General features: G+C 39.8%; 2 protein-coding genes across 2 annotated transcripts; one reads left to right on the top strand and one right to left on the bottom strand.

Moving 5' to 3' along the window:
* Positions 1–38: 38 nt before the first annotated feature.
* On the bottom strand, positions 39–11354 carry slc20a1b (solute carrier family 20 member 1b). The gene is made up of 11 exons (XM_020629925.3): positions 11032–11354; positions 9193–9902; positions 8780–8920; positions 8186–8271; positions 7811–7907; positions 4351–4470; positions 3024–3305; positions 2332–2935; positions 2015–2200; positions 1787–1871; positions 39–1575 (listed from the first exon to the last, which is right to left on the bottom strand). The coding sequence occupies exons 2-11, from the start codon at positions 9533–9535 to the stop codon at positions 1420–1422; spliced, it is 2100 nt and encodes a 699-aa protein (XP_020485581.2). The 5' UTR covers positions 9536–9902; positions 11032–11354; the 3' UTR covers positions 39–1419.
* A 3235-nt stretch (positions 11355–14589) lies between these two features.
* On the top strand, positions 14590–20109 carry stard7 (StAR related lipid transfer domain containing 7). The gene is made up of 8 exons (XM_020629858.3): positions 14590–15502; positions 15965–16128; positions 16282–16331; positions 16761–16871; positions 17078–17160; positions 17273–17372; positions 17473–17557; positions 17809–20109. The coding sequence occupies exons 1-8, from the start codon at positions 15048–15050 to the stop codon at positions 17985–17987; spliced, it is 1227 nt and encodes a 408-aa protein (XP_020485514.1). The 5' UTR covers positions 14590–15047; the 3' UTR covers positions 17988–20109.
* The last annotated feature ends 5371 nt before the right edge of the window (positions 20110–25480 follow it).

Raw genomic sequence — 25480 nt, 5'->3', positions numbered from 1 at the left:
CTTTCCTTCTACATAAGTAACAAAAACAAGCACAACACTTATATTTTCCCATTTTTATTTCTCATTTGTTTTTTTTTTATCCACAAGTGTGAATTATAGTATGTTGATGTGCATTAAAAAACAAAAACAAAAAACTCCTTTCTTTGGTACCTTAGGGAAAATAAAACAATTAAGGCAACTACAGCATCTATAAGTCTGAAATGCATTTAGTACTGCAGCCAAATTACCACACATCCTGTGGCGTGCAACGTATGTCCACCCTCATTTGAACAAGACACCAGATCAGCTCAAACCACCACTGTTGGGTAACTTCCAGATTAAAGGTTCCTGTTCCGCCTAATGTTGCAACGGCATTCAGCTTTCAGGGCCGACTGAGAGAGGGAAAACTAGAGCTACCCAAACATCTAGGCAGGTGCAAGTTCCACCGAAAAAACCAAACCAGGACTTAGCTGATAAAATGTTTGCTAGTAAACAGGCCTAAAGCACTTAACCCCAAAGTATGATGCAATCAAGTCTAACAGGAGACTTAAGGTCATTTTGAGAGCACAAGTTGACATTCTGATGTTATGTTTCTCAAATTCAAGTAATCAAAGTCATTTCAGGCATTTAATGTTGCACTGACTAAGATGTGTTCGACCAAAGAGTGTGATGAAGAAGTGGCTCATTGAATTCAAGGTGAAGGGCTTTGTTAAAAGTTGATTGCCTTTTAGGGGGTTAGAAAACACATCCCTAACCGTTTGTTCCATATCAGTAGGGAGGGGAAGTCCCAGTTAAAAGAATTAAAAAAGGAAGCCAGATGAAAAAAACAATTAATTAATGTCAAAGACTTTGAAGGGGGAAAATCACACACACATAACCTTGTTTTGTTTTTTAACCTAAAATTGTTCCTTTTGCAACTACATTACTTTCAGCATGTGTTATGAATGGAGAGTTACATCCTCAAAGGCTAATACTGCATTTTAGTTGTTCGTTTCTTACTAACATGTTCAACAAAATTAAAACAACATGGTTGTATATACATAATTGCAAAGTAAAAAAAAAAAAAAAAAAAGAATCAATAGTATTTAAAAAAAAAATTAAAAAAATCAGTTGATGCTTTTTAATTTACTCTTAACAGAATGATGGTATAAAAAAGCAAGTCAGAACACAGAAATGCAAACTTCCCACTGGAAGTAATGTGGCCCAACTGGAACAAGCAGCATATTCGAAATTGAAAATGATGCAGCCAAAAACCACAGGCCCATATCACAACTCATTTCAAACATCTTCTTTTTTTTTTTTTTCAAAATTTTGCCTTTTCTTCCAAAGTTGTTGGCTTGAGGTAAGCGATATATTTCGACCTTCCAACTTTACTCCTTGTCTCCCGTCGGCACTGGAGCGGTTTCTTTCTCCTCCCCTGCATGGGGTGCAGCTGAATGCTCACAGGATGCCGTAGATGAAGATGGCCATGATTGCTGCACTGATCAGGCCAGAGATGGGCACAGTCACAAACCAAGCCATGAAGATGTTTCTGAACAGACGCCAGTCAACAGCCTTTTTTGAGCGCAGCCATCCCACTGCGACCACAGAGCCCACCTGGAAACACAGCCGTTGTTACCATCCTACTCAAATGTATGACTTCAAATTAGGCATGCCAGTAGTGTTAGATTTTAGAATGGCAAAAGTTGCTCAACATTTAAGCAGTCTTCCAGACTGAGTCCCTGTTTAGTTAAGGTTCCCTCTCACTAAATATTCTCTTCCCCCGTGTCTAGTCTACTTCCCAGACCACAGTGTTTGACCAGCTTACCTTGCAGTGGGTGGTGGAAACAGGCAGGCCAATGTTTGAGGCAACCACGACAGTTAGGGCTGAAGCCAGCTCGATGCTGAAACCACTGCGGGGGGGGGTGGAAAAAAAACCCTCTTAGGTGAATGCGTCTGGGCAAGCTTGCTAAATTCAAAGACTGGTAATGTCTAAGGAGGATATGGTCACATTGTTAAGGAGAAACAGGTTTTGCGTTGTATGTGGAGTCTTTACCTTGAGGGGGTAATAGGGGTGAGGTCCTTTCCCATAGTCTGGATAACTCTGCGTCCCCACACCCATAGTCCAGCGCAAATGCCAACACCACCGTACAGAAGCAGCCAAATGGGTGTGGGTTCGCTTGAATACACACTGCTGGATTGGTACACGAGCCACAGAGCTACCAATGGTCCAATGGCATTGCTGAAGAGAAAAGAAAGACATTGCCATAAGATTCTAGCTGTATTTAGAACAAGTTAAAAAACAACAACATCAAAAACAAATGAAAGGTTAATGTATAAGCCTTACAATCCCTTGTTAAGAAATCTGCATACCTGACATCGTTTCCTCCATGGGCAAAAGATCCAAAGCAGGCAGTGAGAATTTGGAGGAACTGGAAGAGTGTTGAGACCTCTGGCTTGTCTGCCTCAAGTCCATCATCGTCCAGCGAAGTCTGACTGCTACTTGCACCCTCCTTTACAATGTCTAAAGTCACTTCACCTTCTCCCAGACCTTCAGGAGTTGTGTGCTCTGCCACAGCGTTGCAGTAGCTGGTGTAACTGTCCATACGCACACGCTTCTTCTCCTGACCACCTGACCCCGGTCCCTTTTCGCTATCGTCGCTGGCACGGAAGTCGCCGTCTTTGTGCCTAAAGTCGCTGTGCATACCGATGATGGCCATAGTGTAGGAGGTGTAGCTGTTGTTGCGCCGAATAGGCCGGTCACCCCCCTCACCCATGCAGTCACCGACCTTGGCCAGGTGGAGCTTGTGCAGGAGGTCCTTGTAGAGGCCGGAGTCTTTGTGAACCGTGTGGTACTGGCTGTAACCGTTACTGGGGGTCTGTGCAGGCCTGTTGAACTGGGCCTGGTTGGCATTATTTGCGGAGCCATCGCTGTGCTGGTTGTTGTCCTGATTGTTTGATTGGACTTGCTTGGGGACTGCAGAAAGGGATAAATAAGAAAAGTTTAAAGGATACTGTCAAGCTCAATAATTCATAAAAACTCACTTTTTTTGATACAAACTTACCCCCATTTGAATTGCTGTTATCTGTGTCATCACAATCTCCAATGTTAAACGCCACCTTGCGTTCCTTATTATTGTCGACATCATCAGAGTCTCCGATGCCAAATGCGACCCTGCGCTCCTCAGGGGCAGCCTGGGGCTGAGCAGGGGGGTTCTGATTGACGGCTGAGGTGGCAGACGTTGATGTCTCGTTGACAGTCTGTTTCAGGATTGGACAGTGGGCCTCTTTCAGCTCTCTCTTCTCCATCAGGGGGCTCTCGGAGGGGCTGGCAGACTTGATATCTCCTGGTAGGGGACAAGTTGGAGTGAGATTTTGCCAGGGTCATGTCCAAACATAAAGACAGTATAGCAGAGAAGTACTAGCATAGCGCATGTGTTTCATTTTAAGCCAAGCAGTGAGGAGTAATAAGAACTGCATAACAGGAGAGTCTAAAACCTGTCCTCTAAGTGTAACAATACCTGCGTTCAGCAGTGAGCCGCTGCGCTCACATGCTCAGATAAATGGATTATTATCTGACAAGAAACATATTTACACAACTGCTAGCAGCTTTACTGATGAAAGACTTGGGTTCACATGACATTAGTTTGTGTTTTCCAAGTGAATCAAATACTTTAAGCTAATATTTTCTATTCTACAATCCTAGGAGGTTTTCTAACTGGTTGGCCGCATTGACTCCTTCAGCGCTAGCTTTAACCAGTTTTGATGAGACGGTCAGCCAAATCCTTCTTCCCTCACATGCACTGCAAATGCCATGTCAGCGCCTTAAGTCAACCTGTGTTTATTTTAGTCAGCGAGAGAAAGACCAATTAGAGGCTCACTCTGACCCAATTAGGGTGCTCGTCCAATGGCCGGTTACTGATCTACATAGAACATGCTAGGTCAGAATAAAGCTCACTACTTCTTTTTCTTTTTCTGTGACGTTAACTAACACATGACAGGATAAATCAAAGTCACAAAATCAATAAGATCGTTCTATGACAATTAGTTTATCAATATTGCTACAAGTAGAGCAAACAAACAAGATTTTTCTAGCGATTTTAAACCTATTTTGATACTGCATTGTGGGCTTGTGTCCTAGTTTGTGTCTCTATACTCTACACTGATATATAGTAGGTTCATGAAGGTTTGAATGAATAGACTTCCCCTGAGAACTCCAAAACCATAATACTGGGTCCATGCAGATGACTCTTGGATTCTAACTTTAATCCAGGATTATATAACAAAAACTGCTGTTGCAGTATTTTATTTGAAATTATCCCTAGGCTCTGTTTTCTGGATTATTAGAAGCCCTCAGTGTGAACAAAATCAAAGAACATAAAGGTGTCTTACTTTCAATCTTCTTCTTGAGGCGAGGGCAGACAATGAACCAGACCACAATAGCAGTCACCAGAGAGAGACCAAAGGAGAGGAGTAAGGTACCCCACCAAGGAATCTTGTCAAATCCCAGCACTGAAGGACCGCCAGGTGCAACAGACAGAAACAAACATGAAGGCAAATGGAGAAAGACAGTTTAAAAACAAAACAAGGCAGCAGCTGCTCCCTTTCTAAAAGACAAAACTTACAAATGAGCAGTTGTATAAAACTTTTTTTAAATGTCAAAGTAGATAATACATGTCAACATGGGTTCCTTTTACTTGTATACGTAATAAAAATGGAAATGGCACCAATTAACCAAAATTAGCTACAGATAAATATAAATACATTCAATGGCTATGACCATTTCTTAAATGTTGGCTCTACAATTTGTTGGCCCAAACTACTTTGCCTCATACCAGTTAAATATGGAAAGCATGTTTACCCCTCAATGTCAACAGTTATGCAACACCTGAAAGGTGAAAGAGTAAAATTGTCACCATGACCCCAAAATGCCCCGTTAACGTTGCACATGGACAATGGGTTCCTTATAAGGCGACGTTGCTGAAGGAGAAAAGGGAAAGAAAGGGGGAGTCTTTCCTTGGGGTTGTTTGCTGTAGCAATAACGACACTCTCTTGCCAAGGCTGCAGTAAAGCTGGTGCGGCAGAGGTAGATACAATGCAGCACATGCCGTCAGAAAGCAACTATTTACATTTCCCTGGGGAGGCAGTCATCTTGTCATCAGTGTGTTAAGGAGAAAACAAAAACAAGGGCTAGTGAAAAACCCAACACCACTGCTGAAGAGGTGACCTTGGCGCTGCATAATTAAAAACAAAACACTTCACTAGCTTGGGACTGTTTGGGAAGTTAAAGGATAAGAAAAGGAAATAAAGACCAAGGCAACTCAATAAGTGTCTCGGTCACTCTGTTCATTTAAGGGCAGAGTCCACAGTGCACCCTCTCCACTGAGTCACGCTGCAGCATGAGACTGCAGAGGACCTCACTGATGTTTATTTAGTTACGCAATGGAAGCTGACTCCCTCCAGGACTGGAGAGGCATAAGAGCAAAAAAGGGAAGGCAGCTCTCTAACAGCTGATTCTTTCACTGGAGTACTAACATGTAGTGAGACATCCAGAGACAGGTGTGACTCCGCTAGACACTACTGTGCAATAACAGTCCAGACAATTAAAAAAAGAGACAAAAACAACCACGAAACAGATAAAGGGGCCTGATGTTATTCACATGAATGTGCTTTGTCACAGCAACATGTTTGTAGGCAACTTCCTACAAAATATAAAAGAGAGGGTTTAAAAACTTGGCTAGGCGTAGCGGTCTGATAAACACTCCCACACAAAGGGGCGAGTTTTTACCACAGCCATGCAGTGGGATGAATAGGACTGCACAGGAAATTGAATTTGACCACGGCTGCGTTCCACACCCCTCCCTGAACCTCTGTATCTCGTGGCTTACATTACACAACAACAAGGTTTGTTGTCGTTTTTCCACTACTATAAATGCAACTCCCCACCAGTCTAATTTACAAAGACACTTAAAGTGGCAGTTTGAGTCAATCTGCAATAACCTTCGGGTTCTAGACGACAAAGTGGACAATAAACCAGTGAAGCACTTACCAAGAGTATTAGGATCAGCTTAGTGCATAATCAAGCATCCGCACTGATGCGATGTCTAAGCCAAACATTCACTCTAAACAATAAGTCAATTTATCCATGACAATGGCTGCCTCTGAAGACATTAAAGGTTTTATTTCAGGACAATGGCTCAGGCTGAATAAGTCAGGTATAGCGACACGTGGGTATCACTTTTATATTGCTGATTGTCTAGTGTCCCCAGGGCAACCAACGCCAGCGTTTTGTTTTTCAGAGGGTTACCCAGGCAGAAAATTCGTATCCAGGGTGATGCATTCAAGTTTGTTATGCCTTGCATGTCAATATCTCAGAAGGATAGTTACATGGACAAGAGTTGATAGTGATATTAAACTGCCTTAAAAATAATCATCAGTCTTCATAACTAGGTGTTATAAACTTGTAGATTTAAAGAGGTATGTAAAACATACATCATAAATTCCGCTTCTGGTTATATGTCCCCATGTAGCGAGGAATAGGGCTGTAGTAGATCGATAGCAGTTGGGGATTTATGAAGTGTCAAGAAGTCACACCAAGCCTCATCTGTAGGCGACCGACAGCTGACCCTCAAATTCTTTAGCCAAAATTGCATGCACTTGCTGACTTAAGTTCTCTAGCACTGGTGTGTATATATTGAGTATAGGAATGTGCTTTGGGATGCCTGGTGTCCAATCTCACCACTATGATAGGATCTAGATCAGGGGAACGCCAAGTCCTGTCACAGAAGACCAAACATATTGTACTCAGTAGGTGGCAGATAGTACTGCTGCAATGGAGTCCATATATCAGCATTGTGAGCCATTGTTGTGAGCCAGTCTAGTACACTGTTCACTTATGGGGCCCGAAAGAAACAGTGCATGTCTGGCATTGAAGATAAAAATCTTGTTTCACTTTTTTTCTTCTTAATATTCTTCTTAAGTCAAGCTCTGTATTATTTTGGGTAATTGATCATGTAAGAATCAATAATTTTCCCCTTTGTTGAACTGGCTACACTAGTTTTTTTGAGGCGTCACTAATGTCCGTGTGCATTTGTGTTTATAATATGCATGCATGTAATAAATAAAATCCTGAAATCTCCCTCTTAGTGTTAGAAGATGTAGTGAGTTTGTAATGGTGTCTTAGCGCAATGTCGCACCTTTTTTCCTGTGAGGTACCAAAGTACAGGTCCTCATGTACAGTGCATTGTAGTTTGAGAGACTTCACACAACTGTACAGAATGTGCCTGACTTAGCAGGGTTACGGGCTATGCTGGATCTGCAAGTGATCTCCTCTGAGTGTATCTGGTCAAACTCTGGCCTGTAGCAGCCATTTAATGGCCCAGGCCAGCTAACATCTTGAACTGTTAGGCCCTGCAGAGAGAAGAAAACAAAAAGGAGCAAAAGTTGCTCATTTATTAAAGAGATTCTGGAATAAAATGCCAACAAGAATTCAGAGCATTACTTTAAATTATTCTGAGCACCAACACAACTACAGAAAGCCACTTTACTTCTCTTTTCCTCTTTCATTTCTGAAGGACACAGACAGTGACGTCAAGAGTTAGTGGAATCTTATTTCCATCTCCCTGTTGTGCTCCGCTTTAAACCTTCATTCCAGCTATGACCCACATACAACCACAGGCCAGAGAGCCCCAAAAACATGTTAAAATAAACACAGCTTCTGTGAAAACAGTAAACACAGTCTGGTTCAGTCTGGAGTGCATGTGGGCATCAGGCTGTCTGAGGGAGCAGTTTATTTTAAACTGTGGCTGTGGGCAGGCATGCAAAGCAAAATGACTCAGACAATGATACTCACTTGGAGCTCCAGTGAACATGATGGAAAAGAGGTTGACTCCCAAGGTTACAGCATAGAACACAGGAAGGGCCCTCAGTCCATTAGGCACGGGGTCTTTCTATAGAGAAAAAACAAACAGAGCAAACAGTCAGATATCCAAATTCTGATATTTCATCAGAACTGTCCCCATTTTGTTGCCTGATTACAGATGATGACATAACTAGGGCACCAAGGTAATTTTGACCATTGCAGTTAGACAGGAATGAGGAACTGTTTCAGAGAACAGTCACTCCACTGTTAGCATTTCCTCAATTTCATTTTGAGCATTGACCTGTAAAGTGATCCAAACTATCACTCTGACAAGCACATACTTACACATTCTGATATCAAGCTTACCTTTTGCAGGATGAACATGCGCACAAAGTAGAAAACAATCCCTGACATTATTCCAGACAAGAGGGGACTCAGGAACCAGGAAGCAACTGTAAATTAAAGAATTAAGAGCATAGGAAATTAGTGGAAATGGAATATTTGAAATCTAGGAGAAAAAAAAACCTGACATGTCAGGTCACTTCACTGATAAGGTGGCCATTGTTTGGCTATTTGTCAACATAGCTAACTGCCCATTAAACTAGAAAGGTTGACCATTGACATTTCATTCAGCAACTAAACCAACATAGATTCTACTTGTTTTCTACGAGCAACGAAGATACTAGTTTTTAAATCAGCTTTTTGTGGAGAACATAAACCTTAAACCCACCATCTGATGCAACATAAGTGAGACACAACTTGTGAAGTTAGAACTTCTTTTTATTCCTGTAAAACCTAATGGGTTATATGTTTTATATTAAAGATCCTATACACAGATACAATTAAGCGTAAGAGTATTAGGATAATGCAGCACTACCTGCAATACTAAAAATACATTCTGAGATCCAACTCAACCAAATGCAGAGGACATATCCAGGTCAGCTTCTTAAAGTGACTTACCAATACGAAGGAGTTCAAGCCATCTGACTCCCTGCTGGCCTCTGGCAACCAGAGAGAAGCCGATAGTAGCACCAACAATGCAGTGTGTACCAGAGATGGGAAGCTTAAGAAAGGAGGCGGCCAGCTGCCACACAGCAGAACCTGATGACAATAGAAAAATGTATTGCATTAGACTTAAACTTTTTTTTGAAGTAACTGGACATAAAGCAAAGTAATTTAAGCTTATTTCCATTAAATTGATAAAGACAAAACTACATATTAATAAAAATAAGTCTTACTACTTCTCCAAGGTGCTGATTTGTCATCTACATTTTCTAGTTACAATAACCAAACAGTCCCATGCAGTTTTTTTTCCCCACAAGGTTCAATGACCGAAGGTGTAATTGCATACAAGATAAGCCGGCAGTACTCACCAAACATGGCACTGATGGATCCAGCCATCAACTCCTCCTCAGTGCCATTGTACATGCCCACATCGATGATACCCTTACGGATCGTTTCGCTCACTTTGGCCCCAAGGAGCACAGAGCCAAGTGTCTCAAAAATGGTGGCAAGAATGCACGCCTGACGCAGTGTGACGACCCCAGAGCCCACAGCTGTGCCAAATGAGTTTGCAACGTCATTTGCGCCAACAGAAAAGGCTAAGATGAAGGCTATGATGAAGCCAATAACCAACAGCCATGTGTACTCCGTCAGAGCAGTCAGTGTTGGTAGCCCCACTGTGCTGGCCAGTATTGTTGCAGTTGTAGAAACCATGATTGTAAACTACTGAGTAATTGCTTCACAATCTTAAAGGGAATAAATGCCTGACAAAACAGTTATTTATATAACGCTATATCTAAACAGCAGTTAGTGAAATTAAGAGGTATATTGTAAAATAAATAATTGAATCCTCTTTTGTCACCTGTTTTAACAGGATTTAAAGGATTTAGCAGTGCAAACTTGTGATGTGTTTACCTGGATCAGACCAGAAAACAATCAAGGTAAACAGAGGTAAAGTGTGGGCTTATTGCTATCCTGTAATTATACTAGGTCTGTTGATTTTGTTTTGGAGCTGAGCTAACAAGGAGAGTGAATAGACAGCCATGGTGCAAATGTAACTGCAGATGAGCAGGGGTACATCCTGAAAAGACAAAACACACAAAAGGACTTTTTTTTAAACAACACTTTCTCCTTATTCCATCCGTGGGCAGCAGTAGAAGGATGTGTGATGGCTTGTACGCACACGTAGTTTATGTATGAATTTATTGAACTGGGAAATAAAACGAATGTAATTGAGGTCCTAACAAAAAGAGAAAGTGACTTCTTTAAAACTGAATAAGATACAGCATCGCAAGAACTTGTCGTGGGCGGATACAGGGACCGGAAGAACGACCTCCAGTAGTCTTTCCAGACAAGCCAATGGGAAGCCATTTTCGGTAAATGTCGCAGGAAGGAAGCGGAGGTTATACCAACCAGTGCCCTCTAATGTTTACGGCGCACTTAGCTGTTCAATTGTTTGGAGCCATTTCAGTTTCATTTCGCACCATACATGCCGTTAAAAAAAATAAATAAAAAATGAGCAGTGTCTTTTAAAGGAAGGATTCAGAATTAGTTCCTGCGTGCGCACGTGTCGTCATCCATTCATAGAAACAGCAGAGTACACGCACTTCCTTAAACATAAAAACAATGAAACCGAACTTAAATCAACACTGTAACTTGTCGTAGCTTCAGGACAGCTCACATTACAGTGGCCATTATCATTGTTTCAGTGGATTCTACGTGGTGGTGGTGTCGTGAAGAGGGGGGGCGCAACCGGAAGTTACTCAATATGGGGGACATGAGAGGAAAGTCACCGCCGTGTGTTTCCAGCCTTATTTTTTAATGACCTGACCAAAATGTGTGCTGCACAGATGGTAGCGCGCTACCGTAAGCTTTACATTAACGTAAAGAACACCTCACTGCGAAAGGTAACCTTGAGGCGAGTGAAGCGCCACGCAAACTTCAAGACATCCTTAAAAATTATAATCCGTGCCACTACACTCGATCAAATACATGTTTAACCTGCATTAATTGTGAGCGTTTCGCTGACATTAGAGAGCACGCAGACAGGATGTGCCATTTAGTGTCTCTGTTCATCGCATCAGCTAACAAAAAAAAAAAGGTAACAAACCTTACCTATACTTTAACATCCAGTTAATGTGAGCAGATGCCTACACAATACAGATCGTATAATTCAGATGGAAGGTAAACAAAAGAAAGCATTAACTTACCACACAGAATTCAGTCTCGTGAAGAATAAGAGTTAGCCACTAAGCTAATTAACTTAGCGCGCGCACGGACCGGAACGTTACAATAGCGCGCGCGGGATGATTGTAAAAAATAAATAAATAAAAAATACTCCACTTCTGAAATAAAAGCCCTTTAAAAAAAAAGCGTCCGTCGATTTAATAAAGTGACTATTTCAAAAAAAGGCAATCCGAGTCGGTGTGAAATAATTAAAGGTTTTATGAATCCAGAGTTGTCTCAGTATGAATGAGCGCGAGGCTGCCTCATGTGTGGAACTCGCTCGTGCCTGGGCTGAACGGAACAGAGGTCTCTTTTTTTTTTTTTATTGGATACACCCTTCAGGAAGCGCCGCCCAGCTGTCAGCAACACTACTAGTTTTTTAACTGATCATGCGTTCAGAGGATGGACTTCGTGTTCGTCAGGAAACCTAACTACATGGAGACTTGGAGATCTTCTGCATCATAAATGGCTTCTTTTCATACGTCCACAGTGGCCACTATGTGTTGTTTCAATAACTGACTCACAAAGCCTTCCTTTTATTCCATACTAGGCTACATTCATTATTATAGCCTGACATGTGACAAAGAGACATTTATCTATCTGTATACTGTTGTATAATGAAAACACATGTGTGGCATGTATCGTAGAAGGCTACATTAACTCAAATCTTGGACTTAAGTGTAATTTTAAGGTATTCGTTTATCTCAATTCACTTTTTTTGTACAGTCTTATTTTTTATTTATTTATTTAAATTGTACTGTGTTCACTTTTGGTCTGCAATCTTTACTCTTTGCTGCTGTAATACTGTAAATTTCCTCATTGTGCGATAAATAAAGGATTATCTTATTTTATCTTTATTTTGTGCTGTTTTAGCCTACTTCTTCCCCACATTTAAGATTGAATACAGCATTTAATCCTAAATAATATTTATTAAATATATAAGGTTAAATATTTGAGTATAATGGGCAAATACGAAACCCTTTCTGATCTTTTCAAATATGTTATTATGTTATTATATAGTCTACTATAACAAGGTAAGAATATTTTTTACACTTTGATGCACAAGTAATAAATGTAAAAAGACAACAACACGGTATTTGGATATACACTCACTTTAGCCATTTTTGCATTACAATCTTAGATAGGTCTACTTACGACAATTTTATTACAAAATGTTGTACATTGTTTTAATTGGCTCCAGGTGGAATAATAAGGTGAGTGCTATAATCACGCCAAACAACCTAAATTATTATGTGCTCACAAACATAACCTTTTAGCGATTAGTCAAATATTACAGACATAAACCACGATTATTCCTCGTAACAACTGCTTATCTAACCAGGGATAACAATGTGACATCAACACAGTCCTGAAAAACATCCGGTGGTGGTAAGTGTAGCCTACTGCAGACGACTTGTCATTCATTCAAGTGCAACAGACCAGAAATGATAACAACATGATCCTTTAACAAAAGCTGTTTTCTTTGAGTGACTGATGTTTTATTTAGTTAAAACAAAACAAATATCATCCATGCAGGAAGTGGTCAGTAGCCTACACATAGGACATTTGGTAAAAAAACAAAAACAAAAAACCAACGTGTTTTTTTTAATTACATACAACAACGAGGAAAACAGTGAGAAATCACTTAACCACCCAGTAAAGTATTCATTAGCCTACTTGGAATAATGCTGTAATTACAGTACACATAGTTCTTATTTTGTTACGAGCTCACCATCTGTGTTGTCTGTCTCTATTCTTACGTCATTTCTTTGAGGATCATGGAAAATTCCCTCTTTCCCTCTCTGTTGGTTCAGCTTTGATCACTCGTAATCACGACTTTTATCGTGGCACCTGAAGGCATCGTTTAACAAAAGAAGGAGTGGTGGTTTCCTCTGTTTCAAAATCACTTGACGGGGCAGGTTAACACCACATTTACAGTCTGTGGTTAACACTCGCAATTTCCAGAAGTTTATTTGTGTTTTCGGCGAATGACGAGTGCGTCCCCTTTAAGTTCCTTCACAAGGAAACAAGCAAAGTGTTTCTCACATTTATACGCCTCGGCTACTCCTTTATGAGTAACATGTGGCCAGTGACAAACAGGGACTTCTACAAAATAAAAGGTTAGATAAATGTATAAACTATAAATGTCTGACAAGAACTTGGAAATCATATTAACAGTATTTTGGTTTTTCGGCTACCTTCCACTTCACTAGTCCAGAATAGGATGATAAACGTAGCCCACTACAATTGAATAACTCTACTTCATTTTTTTTTAACTTTAAGTTTAAGTCGGATGACAGACTCGTAGAAGACAACAATTATACCTGTAACAAACCTTATATTTTGTTAATAGGTTATTCTTACCCCCTTTAGCCACAAACTGATATAAGTACATAAAAGCACATGATGTTTTAATAGGATGCTCGATAAAATACATTTTGTCTCATGGTGTATGAGCAACAACCACGAGTTAAAAAAAAAGAAAAAAAAAGAAATAAAAGTGAAGTCGACATTTTGGGTCAAATGATTAGTTTCCATACTCTACCCACTCAATAAATGTAATGCCATTATGTAATGACACAGTTACTTTATTACCTAAAGCCTGTTAGGACACACATAATTGACAGAGGGAAAAGGGAAAAGGTGCAATGCAGACTACAATTTCTCCTGTTGATTTCAGGCCAACCATAACACTTACACGATGTTTTAGAGTTGAATTCTCTAATTTAGATCTGCTTAATAGACGACGAGCTCAGACTTCAATTGAATAAGCTTATCCCTGATCAATTGCGATATTTCTCGTTCTCTCCAAAGTTAACAGCGACATCTGGTGTTGAACTGTAGTGTAATCATAGCAGTTTATTGTCTTTTTTTCTTTTTCTTTGAGCATTTACTTAATTTCCCTTTTGATTTAATATCAAATTACAGAATGTGTCCTTTGACTCTTTTCTTTAAGTTTAAAAATTATTAATTTCGCATCAATAAAGTGTTAATTAAGAACAATACAATTTGGTTAACAAATGTTAAATTGAAACTTTTAAGTATTAAGAGGCAATGAGGCTATTTTCTAGTCAACCACATTGACGTAAAATGCCCGATGGTAGGTTTGATTGTTTTCTCTTCAAAGTGTGTTATGTAATTATGCACTTTAAACAGATGTTTGAGTGAAATACACGTGGTGAATAGTTGCTTAACGCTGTTAATGTTTAGTAATGCCGCTTGAGGGCGACTCTAACTTCCTCTACCTCATGCGTGATCCTGGGCGATGTACGAAATGTTCATACAATAGACTGTAAATATTACGTACAAACTTATTATTTACAGTCTATGGTAGCAACAGCTGATCCCAGATATCAGGTACCTCATTGCTCTCGTAAAGCTTTTATTTTTTTTATTTTAAGGACGTAAAGTTAGAAAGGAAAGGCGCATGGTGTCAGATCCGCTAAATTGTAAAACAAGCTCATGATCTGACCAATCACATTCACGCTAAGCTGTCTAACGTCCAATGAGCAGCCGCGTTACAACTCGGAAGGCGGGATTTCCGAGTGGGTGTGCGCGAGACGCAGAGGAAAGAAGAGGAGGTCAAATGTACTTTGAAAAGCGTGAAGCTACCTCCAGGAAAGACACAGGTCGAAGACATTAGCGTTGAGGTTAATTTAGAAGGCATACGTTACAGTGCAGTGATCAGAGTTTAATGCAAACATTAAATGTGTTTGTTTTTTTTGGTTGTTTAGTCGGGAGTCACACAGTCGCACATGAATGTGACAGCTATCAAGCTAACAGTCAATGCTAATGTTAAATATCGCGTGTTCGTGCATAGCTTTGGATACTCAACGTCATGAAAAGATCGGAATTGTGACTTACGCTTGCAAGTAAGGTTTATAGTCGTGTGTTTAAAGGTAATGTAAGGGTTATCTCCTCAGACTTACAGGTCTGGTCGCGATAAACGTTAGCTGGACGTTGTTTTTGTCTTTGGGAACTTGTCACGGTCACAGCTGTCATGTTTCACTCTGTTCCCCGACGTCCAATCTGCGACATCGGTGCCAATACAATGAGGCTTCAGAGCAGTCGGTCATTCAGGCGAGCTGTGGAGGAGGGTAGCGCAAAACTGGAGAGGGTCCCGTGGCTGGGCAGAAGCATGGGCCTGCTGTTGTCCTGGATCCAGAGGGCAGGTGTCGGTGCAGGTGAGGCCTCCGGGTCTGGCCAAAAGAGGAAGGGCTTGCTCTCCATATTCGCGGACCACTGCAGCTTTGTCACCGGACAGAGGCTTCGGCGTGCCTGTCAAATCGGTGAGCTCTACTCGAACCTGTACTCCGAGAGGACACGATGGACCCTGGTTGGCAACATGTGGCGCAGATTTCAGAGCAAGCATGCGCCCAATGGGAGACTTTTTGCGGCTCTGGCTGGTGTCTTCATGTGGGAGAACGAGAAGATCCAAGATGAGGAAATACGCAGGTATGACCTCTTTCTAGTGCTTAATGTGTGCTCAAACATACTGGTAAAGCCCCCCCCCCCCCCCCCCCCCCCCCCGATTAAACGCTTATAGACAAATTAAAAAAAACAAGTACCACTAACTGGGAACAACAAGGATGGAGGGGTGATTATGAAAATTATTGGAATTGTATCCTTGGGCCTTTACATTCATGAGATCACAATCCAGTTACAGAAGATTTTAGATCAACCCTCTTTGCCTCCATCATCAGTTGATCAAATAGTATCTTGATACTGGGGTCCACTCCTCTAAGAGAGTTAGAGAGATTTGTAGAAAGTTATTTTTGGCTCAAGACCTTCAACTTAGACTATTTGTTGTCTATCTGTATGTACAATGCAGTATTTCTTCTGAGTGTGACTGTTACCTGTATTGTAAACTGCAGTTTGCTGAACAACCTGTCCTGTTGTTTTCATACTGTTCTAAAGGTGTGGATTTGAGCTGCAGGCCATGGAGAATGTGAAAAGTGTAAACACAGCTTCAGGAACCACAGCAGGACAGCTGGAACTGGGCTGGGAAGTTGTGATGGAGAAGAAGGACTTCAAAGTGTGGAAGCGCCCTATTCCCAACAGTCACCTCTATGAATACAGAGGTTAGACAACTCGTGATCTCACATGTGAAACAATGTCTCTGAACTGTACATCAAGGATACACTTAGTCTTTACATTTTTTGATACTTTAGTTATGATGATATGGGCATGATTTATCTGAGGACTCATTATCTTGTTTTATGTTTGACTTTCAGTGTTGGGCTCCTACAACGATGTCACCCCAAGACAGTTTTTCAATGTGCAGGTATATCCTTATTTGCTACTAGAATTGTGTCAGTCTCTAATATTTAAGAAAAAGTGAAGCATATACCTCATTCTACAGAGAAACTAGATTACAATAATAACATTTAAGTAAAAAGTCCTTATCAGGGTTCTGAGATTATCTTATTCTCCTCCATCATGAAGTGCATCTAATGAACCATGGAAATCATTGTAGTACTTAAATAGATTACAATAATGTAACTGGATCTAGCTAGTATTTTGAATAATTCAGTTCAGGGTTTAATTTTCATTGCAGTGGGACTTTCTTTTCTTCATGGATTGTCCTCGAAGTGTAGTTATTGTAGCATGTAGCAACATGTTTACTTGCATGTGCACAGCACAAAAGCACCCCTTAGTCCCTGGGCTATATTAAGCACTTTACCCTTGACTCATACTTTCCTCTTTCCCCCAGTTGGACACAGAGTACAGGAAGAAGTGGGATTCTCTGGTTATCAAGCTTGAAGTTGTTGACAGAGATGTTGGTACAGGCTCTGAAGTTCTGCACTGGGCGACACACTTCCCTGTAAGTTTCTGCTTATTGTTATTAAGTTCAAAGGTTGGAGGCTATTTGTTCTACACAATGTCTGTGCATAGGTTAATCCGAATTACTTTTGTTGTTGTAAAAGCACAACATGATTAAAGCACCAGCTAGCACAGTTGCAGCACATTCAGAAGTTTTTAGGTGAAATGGTCGGCTGTGATTTAATCTTATTTAATCCTTCCTGACAGTATCCCATGTACTCGAGGGACTACGTGTATGTGCGCCGCTATGATGTTGATGTAGAAAACAACCTGATGGTCCTAGTGTCCAGGTGGGTCTTAAGAAGCAATACTTCTGTGGTTCAATATTGTTTAGTTTATGATGCATTACGTTAAAGAATAATTGGTCTGTATCTTTTAATCTGTATATTTGTAATTGTATAGAACTGTGCAGCATCCCAGAGTGCCAGAGACTCAGGAATTTGTAAGAGTCCATTCCTACCAGTCAAAGATGGTCATTCGCCCTCACAAGTCCTTTGATGAGGTTTGTGATACATTTTTATTCCTTCATAGCTTAATTCAACTTTCATCCAGAGTTCTGTTTATGTTGCAACTGAGTTTCCCTTGTGGGGTTTTCTTTACAGAATGGATTTGACTATCTGCTGACTTACAGCGACAACCCACAGACTGTCTTTCCCCGTTACTGTGTGAGCTGGATGGTGTCAAGTGGTGAGCTCTTTTTCACTTGTAGAATTTGGTTAGAGCTGCATATAAAGATTATTTTTTTGTCTTTAAAATTATATTTTGATTATTTTTTGTCCAACCAATAAGGTATTTAATCGCCAATTAGATAAAGCCATGAATCATCCTTCAGATTTTCTGTGCATTTTGTAATACCTTTGTTATGTACACTTTATGTTTCGTTTGGGTTGTGTGTATTTAACAACTAAAATTAGGACGTTTTCCTTTGTTCGTTGTAGGTATGCCTGATTTTCTTGAGAAGCTGCATACTGCTGCCTTGAGGGCCAAGAATCTGGAAGTTGGGATCTACGACTATGCAGGCATCATTAAATCCAGTGACACCAACCGCCAGGCGAGCCAGGAGCGCCTAAGTGGAGAGAACCACCACACAGGTGGTTCTGGACAGATATATGCTTGAGCAGAATATTTCACAAGACCGAGGGTTATATTGGTGGGTTCTCACTTGCACTTAACCCGACTCAATCCCTCCAAATTTGTGTCTTTGGGTACTGTACATTGCATGAAATGCAAATGGAAGCTACAACCTACATGAAAACAAATGATGTGTCCATCCATAGACATGGTTATGTTGGTTGTAAATAAGATGTCAGAAGAGCGTTGGACTTTTGGATGAAATGTTGCCATGAACTTGTCACACAGACTGCTGGCACTAGCATTTATTTAGCTTCGCCAAACTTTGCCACATGGCCTTTGTGCCTCCTTTCGGTATAACGTTTGTTGTAGAAGCGTTGGTAAGATCATGACAGAATTCCTCATTGTTTAGATGCTTTTGCCAAAGCACTGTTTTCTATCATTCAATATCAGTTCTTCCATTATTCAGCAAGGCTCGACTATAAAAGTTGTTCAAACACCCTGCAGCTACATCACTGTATTGGTGTCTCTGTCATGATTTAACAAATATGTGGTGCAAATGATTTTGCAATATTGGACATGAACGGTTACTGTGACTGTCTGCTGTTTGCGGTAAATATGACAAACTAAAAAATTGCCGTCAATATCTGCACTGATTAAGAACTGAAGATGAGCAGTGAAAGCTTTCTTCTATGTATTTGCATCTCATATTGAAATCGTCTGCTGTCCCATTTGCTTGGAGTGATTTTACATGACTGGATAGGATGGACTTAAAAAAAAAACTTCAACAAAATTATGCCATTATTAGAAAAATGTGTCAATGGATTGAAAGTACAACTTAGGGCTTCTCTTTTTGTTTTGAGCATGGCATTGTTTCATTGTCAGCACAGTCCAGGTTTCACACTGTCCATCTCTCCATGTTTGTTGAAAATTGCCAGCGGTGACAAAACAGCCTTTCTGAAGATAAACCAGTCCTTCAGCATTAGGGGCATAGTGTCTTATAACAACAGAAATCCTCAGATTGAGCGGTACTAATGTGCTTCAGTCTAGTTCAACTGGCCAAGAAAACCCTACAGACACCATTTTAATAAGCCAATGCCCTCTTCTTGGAAAATGGAACACTTTTGCCACATCCTGAACCATAAACCTTTCATAATGGCAAAAAAAAAGAAGCGAGTTGGCCCGTTCTTATCCTTGTGCACGCTAAAGGTATAGCAAACATCACAAAAGTGTGCACCATTGGAGATAAGTTTTTTTTTTTGTGTGTGTGTGTGTGTGTGTTATTGTGTAGCTCGTGTACATACATAAAACCCATTGCCTGGATACTGGAAATTCCTGTTTTTATGAGCACAACATACTCTAACAGTTGGCTTCTCCCTTCATGATTCTTACGTTTTTGTTATTCCTGTTGGTTCCACTGAAACTCCTGACTTCATCCTTCCCAATAAATCATCTATGTAGATTTTTAAATTATCTGTTTGCAGGGGGTGTTATGAATGTATGAAGAGCCCCATGTGCTATGGAATAAAGTACACTGTTTACAGCCTGACCATCTGGCACACATATCTTGAAAATGTTAAAAACATCTCATGTACTAAAATTGTATCATATGTTTGTCATATGTGGCCCATTCGAGTGAATGAGCAGCTGTAACTCAAGATAAAGCAGTGACATGGGATCCACTTTTGTCAAGATTCCCTAATATGTATATTAATATAAACCCCCACTGTGTTTATACCTGATTCTTTTGTGAAGATTTCCCACTAATGACTGAAAATAGTAGTCCGTATAAGATATGCTAGATATGTTTAAAGTGTAAAGGAAGAAATTAAATACAAATTTTTATCATGTGAGACTTTAAGATAACACCCCAATCTAACATTATGCATTGTTTGCTAATGTTGAGTTTGCGAATGTAACGTGTTAATGCTCTGCCACCTGTGTGCCGCTTGCACTCGTGTAAAGGAGAGGTCGCTGACTGGTTTTGTTTTTTTGTGTCCTATTCAGGCAGTACTACACGTGTTGTGCTTAGCCACAAAATGTGATTTTTTTTTTTATCGTTTGAACGTGAGCCGGTACACTTGTTACCTTGTGATTGGAAGAATAATTTAAATGGAAGAGCAACTAATCAGATCGAATAAACAGATCTTCATGTGTGTCATACTGTTTTCAGCTGTTTCAGTGTTGTTTATTGTGACCTTGTCTTTGCAGAGAAAAGGGTGATTAACATTGTGTCTGACGGTGTTAATGCAAAGTGGCCACTGTTGTCAGTGTAATGGGATAATCTGTAAACCGTTTATTCCCTGTCTGGGTACAAGGTCAGTGACGGACCGCGTAGAGGCTTCACAGTGAACTCAAAGCACTGTCCACTCAACTGGTCAGCTTGGAATAAGACAAATGCTCCTAGTGCGAAGATCATGGTACACTGTTGTCATTTCCTACATAGAAATATCAATATATAAACTAAGTAATAAAAAAAAAGAAGTGTGATGTGGAGTGTAAGTCAAACACGTTAAGATGATTACGCCATACTAAATACGATTGTTTTATTTTGCTGCCTTCAGGAAGCACTTTGTTACTCAGAAATTTGAAAAAAGTGATCTTTAAAATAAGGTTATTGTTTTTATAAAATTAACAATTTTTTTCCCTAAGATTTAATTACAATTTTGTCTTTGATGAATATTAAGATTCACTCTGATCTGTGTATCCACTGTGGTGGTTATGCAAAAACGTATCAGCGTCAGACCAACATGGCTTGAATATTGTTTTATTTTGGTATTACTTACATAACTAGGTTTTTTTGTGAGACTCAATTTAACACAATATTACACTGGTAATTTTTTTTTTTTTTTACTATTATCAGTAAAAAGGTCTGTTGTGAAAAGAAAAATAGGATCCATTTTATTAAAACGTTTTATGGAGAACCATTTACTTACTGCATTTAAGACTGCAGCTTCATTTTAGTAAATAAATAAAAAGATTCATCATTACTCTGGTAGATACCACTTACCAGATCAAAATTCCTTAATAAATAAGGGTGTATTTTTCTGGGAATACTTTGTATTGATTTTAATATGGAAAAAAATCTCAAGGGTGAGCACATTTACTTAGAATGACAAAACAGGACACGGCTTGCTATTTACTGCATTGCCGCAGAGGTCATTCTGACAGTGATTGAAGCCCAAAAGACTCACAAATAGTTATATTAAATCATTCATATTGTGAATTATCATTATATTACTGCAGTCATAAAGAATGGAGATGACTGATATACTCTTTATCAGTTTATTGGTGAAATGCACTTTTTTGTGTTTGACTTATGGAACAGTGGGGACTAAAAAAAATGAAGCGAAAAATCTTTCTAGAAACAAAACACATTTTATTCATCAAAAACCAGAGAACATTCTGTGCACCTACTGTCTAAAACAGTGAGGTTTGTATGTCTCAGTGTTTGATTTACAGGTCAGTGACGTCTCTGCAGTCTCAACAGCTTGCACATTGTTTTAATATATGACCTCCACTGGCTGAGATTATTAGCTGCGGTTAAAAGCCATTGAGCACTTACAGTAATTGATCGTTTCCAGAAATCTGCCATGCTGACATCAACCAGGTTTTACAAATGACTGTTTTATCTATATGAATGCTATAAAAACCCTTTGAGTCCCACTCTCGCTCTTTAAAAAAAAAAAAAAGTCCTTTCCTTTAACATTTTAAATATATTGTTGCAAATGAAACACACAGGATGTTTAGATGAAATTTATTTTTTCACAATCTTCCAACTTGAACATGAATAGAATAAGAAACAAATTAGGAGGAGGAGAAAAATGACTTTATTATTATTGGTGCACTTGTAAGTATCCCAGTATCTTAATTTGTTCCAAATCTTTAAGTTTATTGGCCATATTAAATTGACATTTTCAGCTGTAAAAGTGAAGCAAATTCCAACCTGACTTTGAAACCTGAGAGATGGTAGATAGTGCTCTCAAGCTTCCAAGGTGCTTGGCACAACCATGGACAGAAGATTCACTGCATGGTTAGATCAAGCACAATGGAGTCTTGGGCAAAGACGGAAAAATGAACACACATCACAGAGGATTCTCTTCAACATAAGGCGTCCTTATGACTCAAAAGCTTTGATTCACATGTGAATGGAAGTCAAATGGAGAAAATTGGTAAAGCATATCTTTCTGTGTTAGGCAGCTGACTCGAATTCGATGAGTATGCTGAGGTATCAAAACTTCTCAAAGAAAGACATTATCTATTAAATATTCTATTTAGTTTGAAGGAGAAATCCAACATCTTGACTTGTATCTGCAGTCCAAGAGTGGAAAAAGTCCAAAGTTGTTGAGGGAGGTGAACCATGCTAATACAGAAAAAAATGGCACCATTGGTTAAACATAATGATTAGACAAGAATTATTGGAGTTAAGAACATCTGCAGAACAAAAAAATAAGAATTAGTCATAGGTCACTCTTACTGCGGTAAAAAAAGGGCAACACCCTTTCTGCGCACAAACTGCGTCAGACCCCACCCTCCCGTCCTTTGCGGGCGACTTTTCTAGACACGAATAAAAAAAATGGTTTTACATTTCTAAAACAATTTAACATTCAAAATGCAAAACATTTTCCAGATACAGGCCTTATGAACTGGGACTTAAGTTAATTTGTTTTATCAGTACATTTGGTGTTCTTCAACTGATCAATGGAAAACGACTTCAAGTAATTTGCAAGTGATCTTATTACGAAAGCAGCATCTCATACAGTCCAGTTTGTAAATAACTCACAAAAACATACGTCTTGGTTTCAAGAGATACCAATGGACTCAAGAATGACACTTATTACTATATTGCAAGATTTTTCATCTTCTAAGAGTAAAGACACAACCGCTCCTGACCTTTCAGTCCTAACAACGTTAACAGACCCTGAGTGCAATGTCAAAGAGTCGTGATACCATCAAGCTAAGAGAGCTTCTCCAAATGGTTTGGCAATCTTGTTACCTACTCTTGTGTTGCTTTTTCTGCTCCCCTGGGACATCTTAATAAAATGAGAAGGCTTGGTGCAATAATCGACTTAGAGCAACTGAACCACTTTGTGTGATGAAATTACACCACAGTGCATATGAATGCACCAAAGAGATACCCCAGGTTTGTTTGGACCAAATAGCACAAAAATTAGAGTCCTTTGGGTGAATAATGGTGGGTGGTGGTGCAACAGACTTCTGTTTTTTTTTTAAACAATGAGGATGTTTCAAAGGGATGCAAGGTGGTTGATGGGATGTTTTGGTGGTTTTTAAACATTGATGATTGTGAAACACAATTAAAGTTCTTTAGCTTACCTTGTTTCTTGTCTTCAAAACTTGACTTGGATCACCGCGGCTTGGATCTTTCTGGAGTTGAATTATTTTTCTAATCTGATAATTTAATTCTAAATTTAACTTACGAATGTTTAGAAAACGTAATAATTCATATTTAAAATATCTTATTTGAAGCATAAATAAGTAAAATACATCAAATACACCTGACGCTAAGGGTCACAATGAAAAACCCAACAAACTTTAAGTACAACACTAGATTCAATATTTGTTCATAACTTACTCTGTATTTTACCATCCGGTAAAAGTCAACCAATCTGGTCTTTCCAGCAAACCCACCTTTCCTTTCCATCCGCTGGCCTCAAAGTCAATGCTGGGTGCTGCCGGCTCATGGTTGGCGAAGATGTTTGAATGGGTGCTCTGAGCTCTGTCTTGGGGTCTTCCAGCTTGCTCTACTGGAGGCAGACTGTCCTGACTGCGTCCTCAGCACCCTTCAAGTCCCCAACTCCTGCCCCTCCTTCAAGCTAGGAGGGGTTGCTGATGTTCTCTTGGGATAGGTGCACTGGCAAGGAGGACTTGCTCAGGCTGGATTTGGACGTGGGTTGGGGAGTTTTAGGGGGGGGCTCTGGTTCCGCATTTCATAAATATTAATATAGAGTCCTCCCCTTTCCAAATGGGGAGATTCTTAATTTTGTTTGAGGGGGAAGTGCTTTATTCACTTAATGGCTTTTATTAGTGCCCGGTCTTCAACTCTTTCATTAGCTAAAGTGCTGCTATAATTTACAGGGTAAAAGGGGGGTGGGGTGGTGTCTGAGGAGGGTTGATCCTGCTGCTGCGGGACAGGGAGGCAGTACCCTCGACCACTGCAGCTTTTATTAAAAAAGTGTCTTTTCTCGCAGTAAGAATTGTGTTGTTTAACACCAACTACAACGGATAGCATCTTCAGTGACCATTACACACTACACCACTAAGTGTAGTCTCTCCTGCAGGTTGGCTTTTTATATTATGTGTAAACTTCAACCTTCCTGCTTATCTAACAGTGAGGACTCACGTTTTTAGAATAAGACACTCTAACCAATAATCAACTGAAAATAGTGATGGCTCTTGTGACAATTAAAAGAGCGGAGAATAAATGATTTTGGGGTCTTTCGATAGGAGTTCTTTGTAACAACCACCGGGAGAAAGGGTGTATTTCATCAGGGAGTAAAACATAGAATCTCTATCTTTTGTATTTTATGTTTTAATATTCTCAGCAGTAAAGTAGCCGAGCAAAAATGTGTAACATTTTCTGGAACTGAATGAAATATTAGTTTCATATTTTCGAGCATTTTGAAAAGCAAACCCTTTGCTGTGTGATGCATTAAATGTTTATAAGATGTAAGAATCGTTTTCTTAACCTGCCAAAGCTCAAATCATAAGACAGTGCGGCAACTTTGCAGCACTTGAAATACACCTTCATAGTGCACGGCAACCCAGTGTCTTTGAAAATGAAATGTGAGTCATATTTCCTTTTTGTTTAATTTAAATGAAGTGTAGAGTCACTTTTCTTCTAATTTCCAGTCTCACCGTATCAATATCATAATCTCTAGTCTAAATCCTTGCATGTGCACTGGCACCGTTCACTGCATTCACTAGCTAACATCTGGTGCTCAGACACAAAATGGCCGCAACACTTAATTCCACTTGCAACATATCGATATCAGATAATGGGAGCTTCCAGCAGAGCTCCCAGCTCTGATGAAATGTTCTTTATTTTGCTCCAAGGAGTCTTGTTAGTTGTGAACAGCTGGCGTATGCTGTCCCCAGACTGCATCTGAGTGAATGAACTGATTAACCTGAGTGGCGGTCCCTACCAGAAAGAAGGGGTGGGCCACCAGCCTGAATAACTGCCTTCATCATCAATGTCACATAAATCACTTAGCTGGACAGGCCTTTCAAATGAGACTTTTTTCTTCTGAGCCACACTGCACTGGTTGTAGTGTCGCTCTATCTTGCTAGTGTGTTTCTGAGGAGGACCATGTTTGATTGCGCACTGGATGCATAATGCAACATTTCTTTAACCGGACCACAAGTAGTAAAGTGAACAGTCTTGATTTAGAGACAAAAGGGTCCACGGTTATATTTGCCACCTTCAAGCTAAAATCCCCTTTAGAAGGTTGAAATAAACACCATTAAGTTCAAGGACAATAAAAACTATAGTTTGTATAAGAAACAACAAAGAACAACAAA

This window comes from Labrus bergylta, chromosome 17 (assembly GCF_963930695.1).
Source record: "Labrus bergylta chromosome 17, fLabBer1.1, whole genome shotgun sequence".
NCBI classification, from domain to species: Eukaryota; Metazoa; Chordata; class Actinopteri; order Labriformes; family Labridae; genus Labrus; species Labrus bergylta.
Note: the sequence above shows the minus strand (reverse complement) of the source record. Positions and strands in the feature narration are given on the sequence as shown.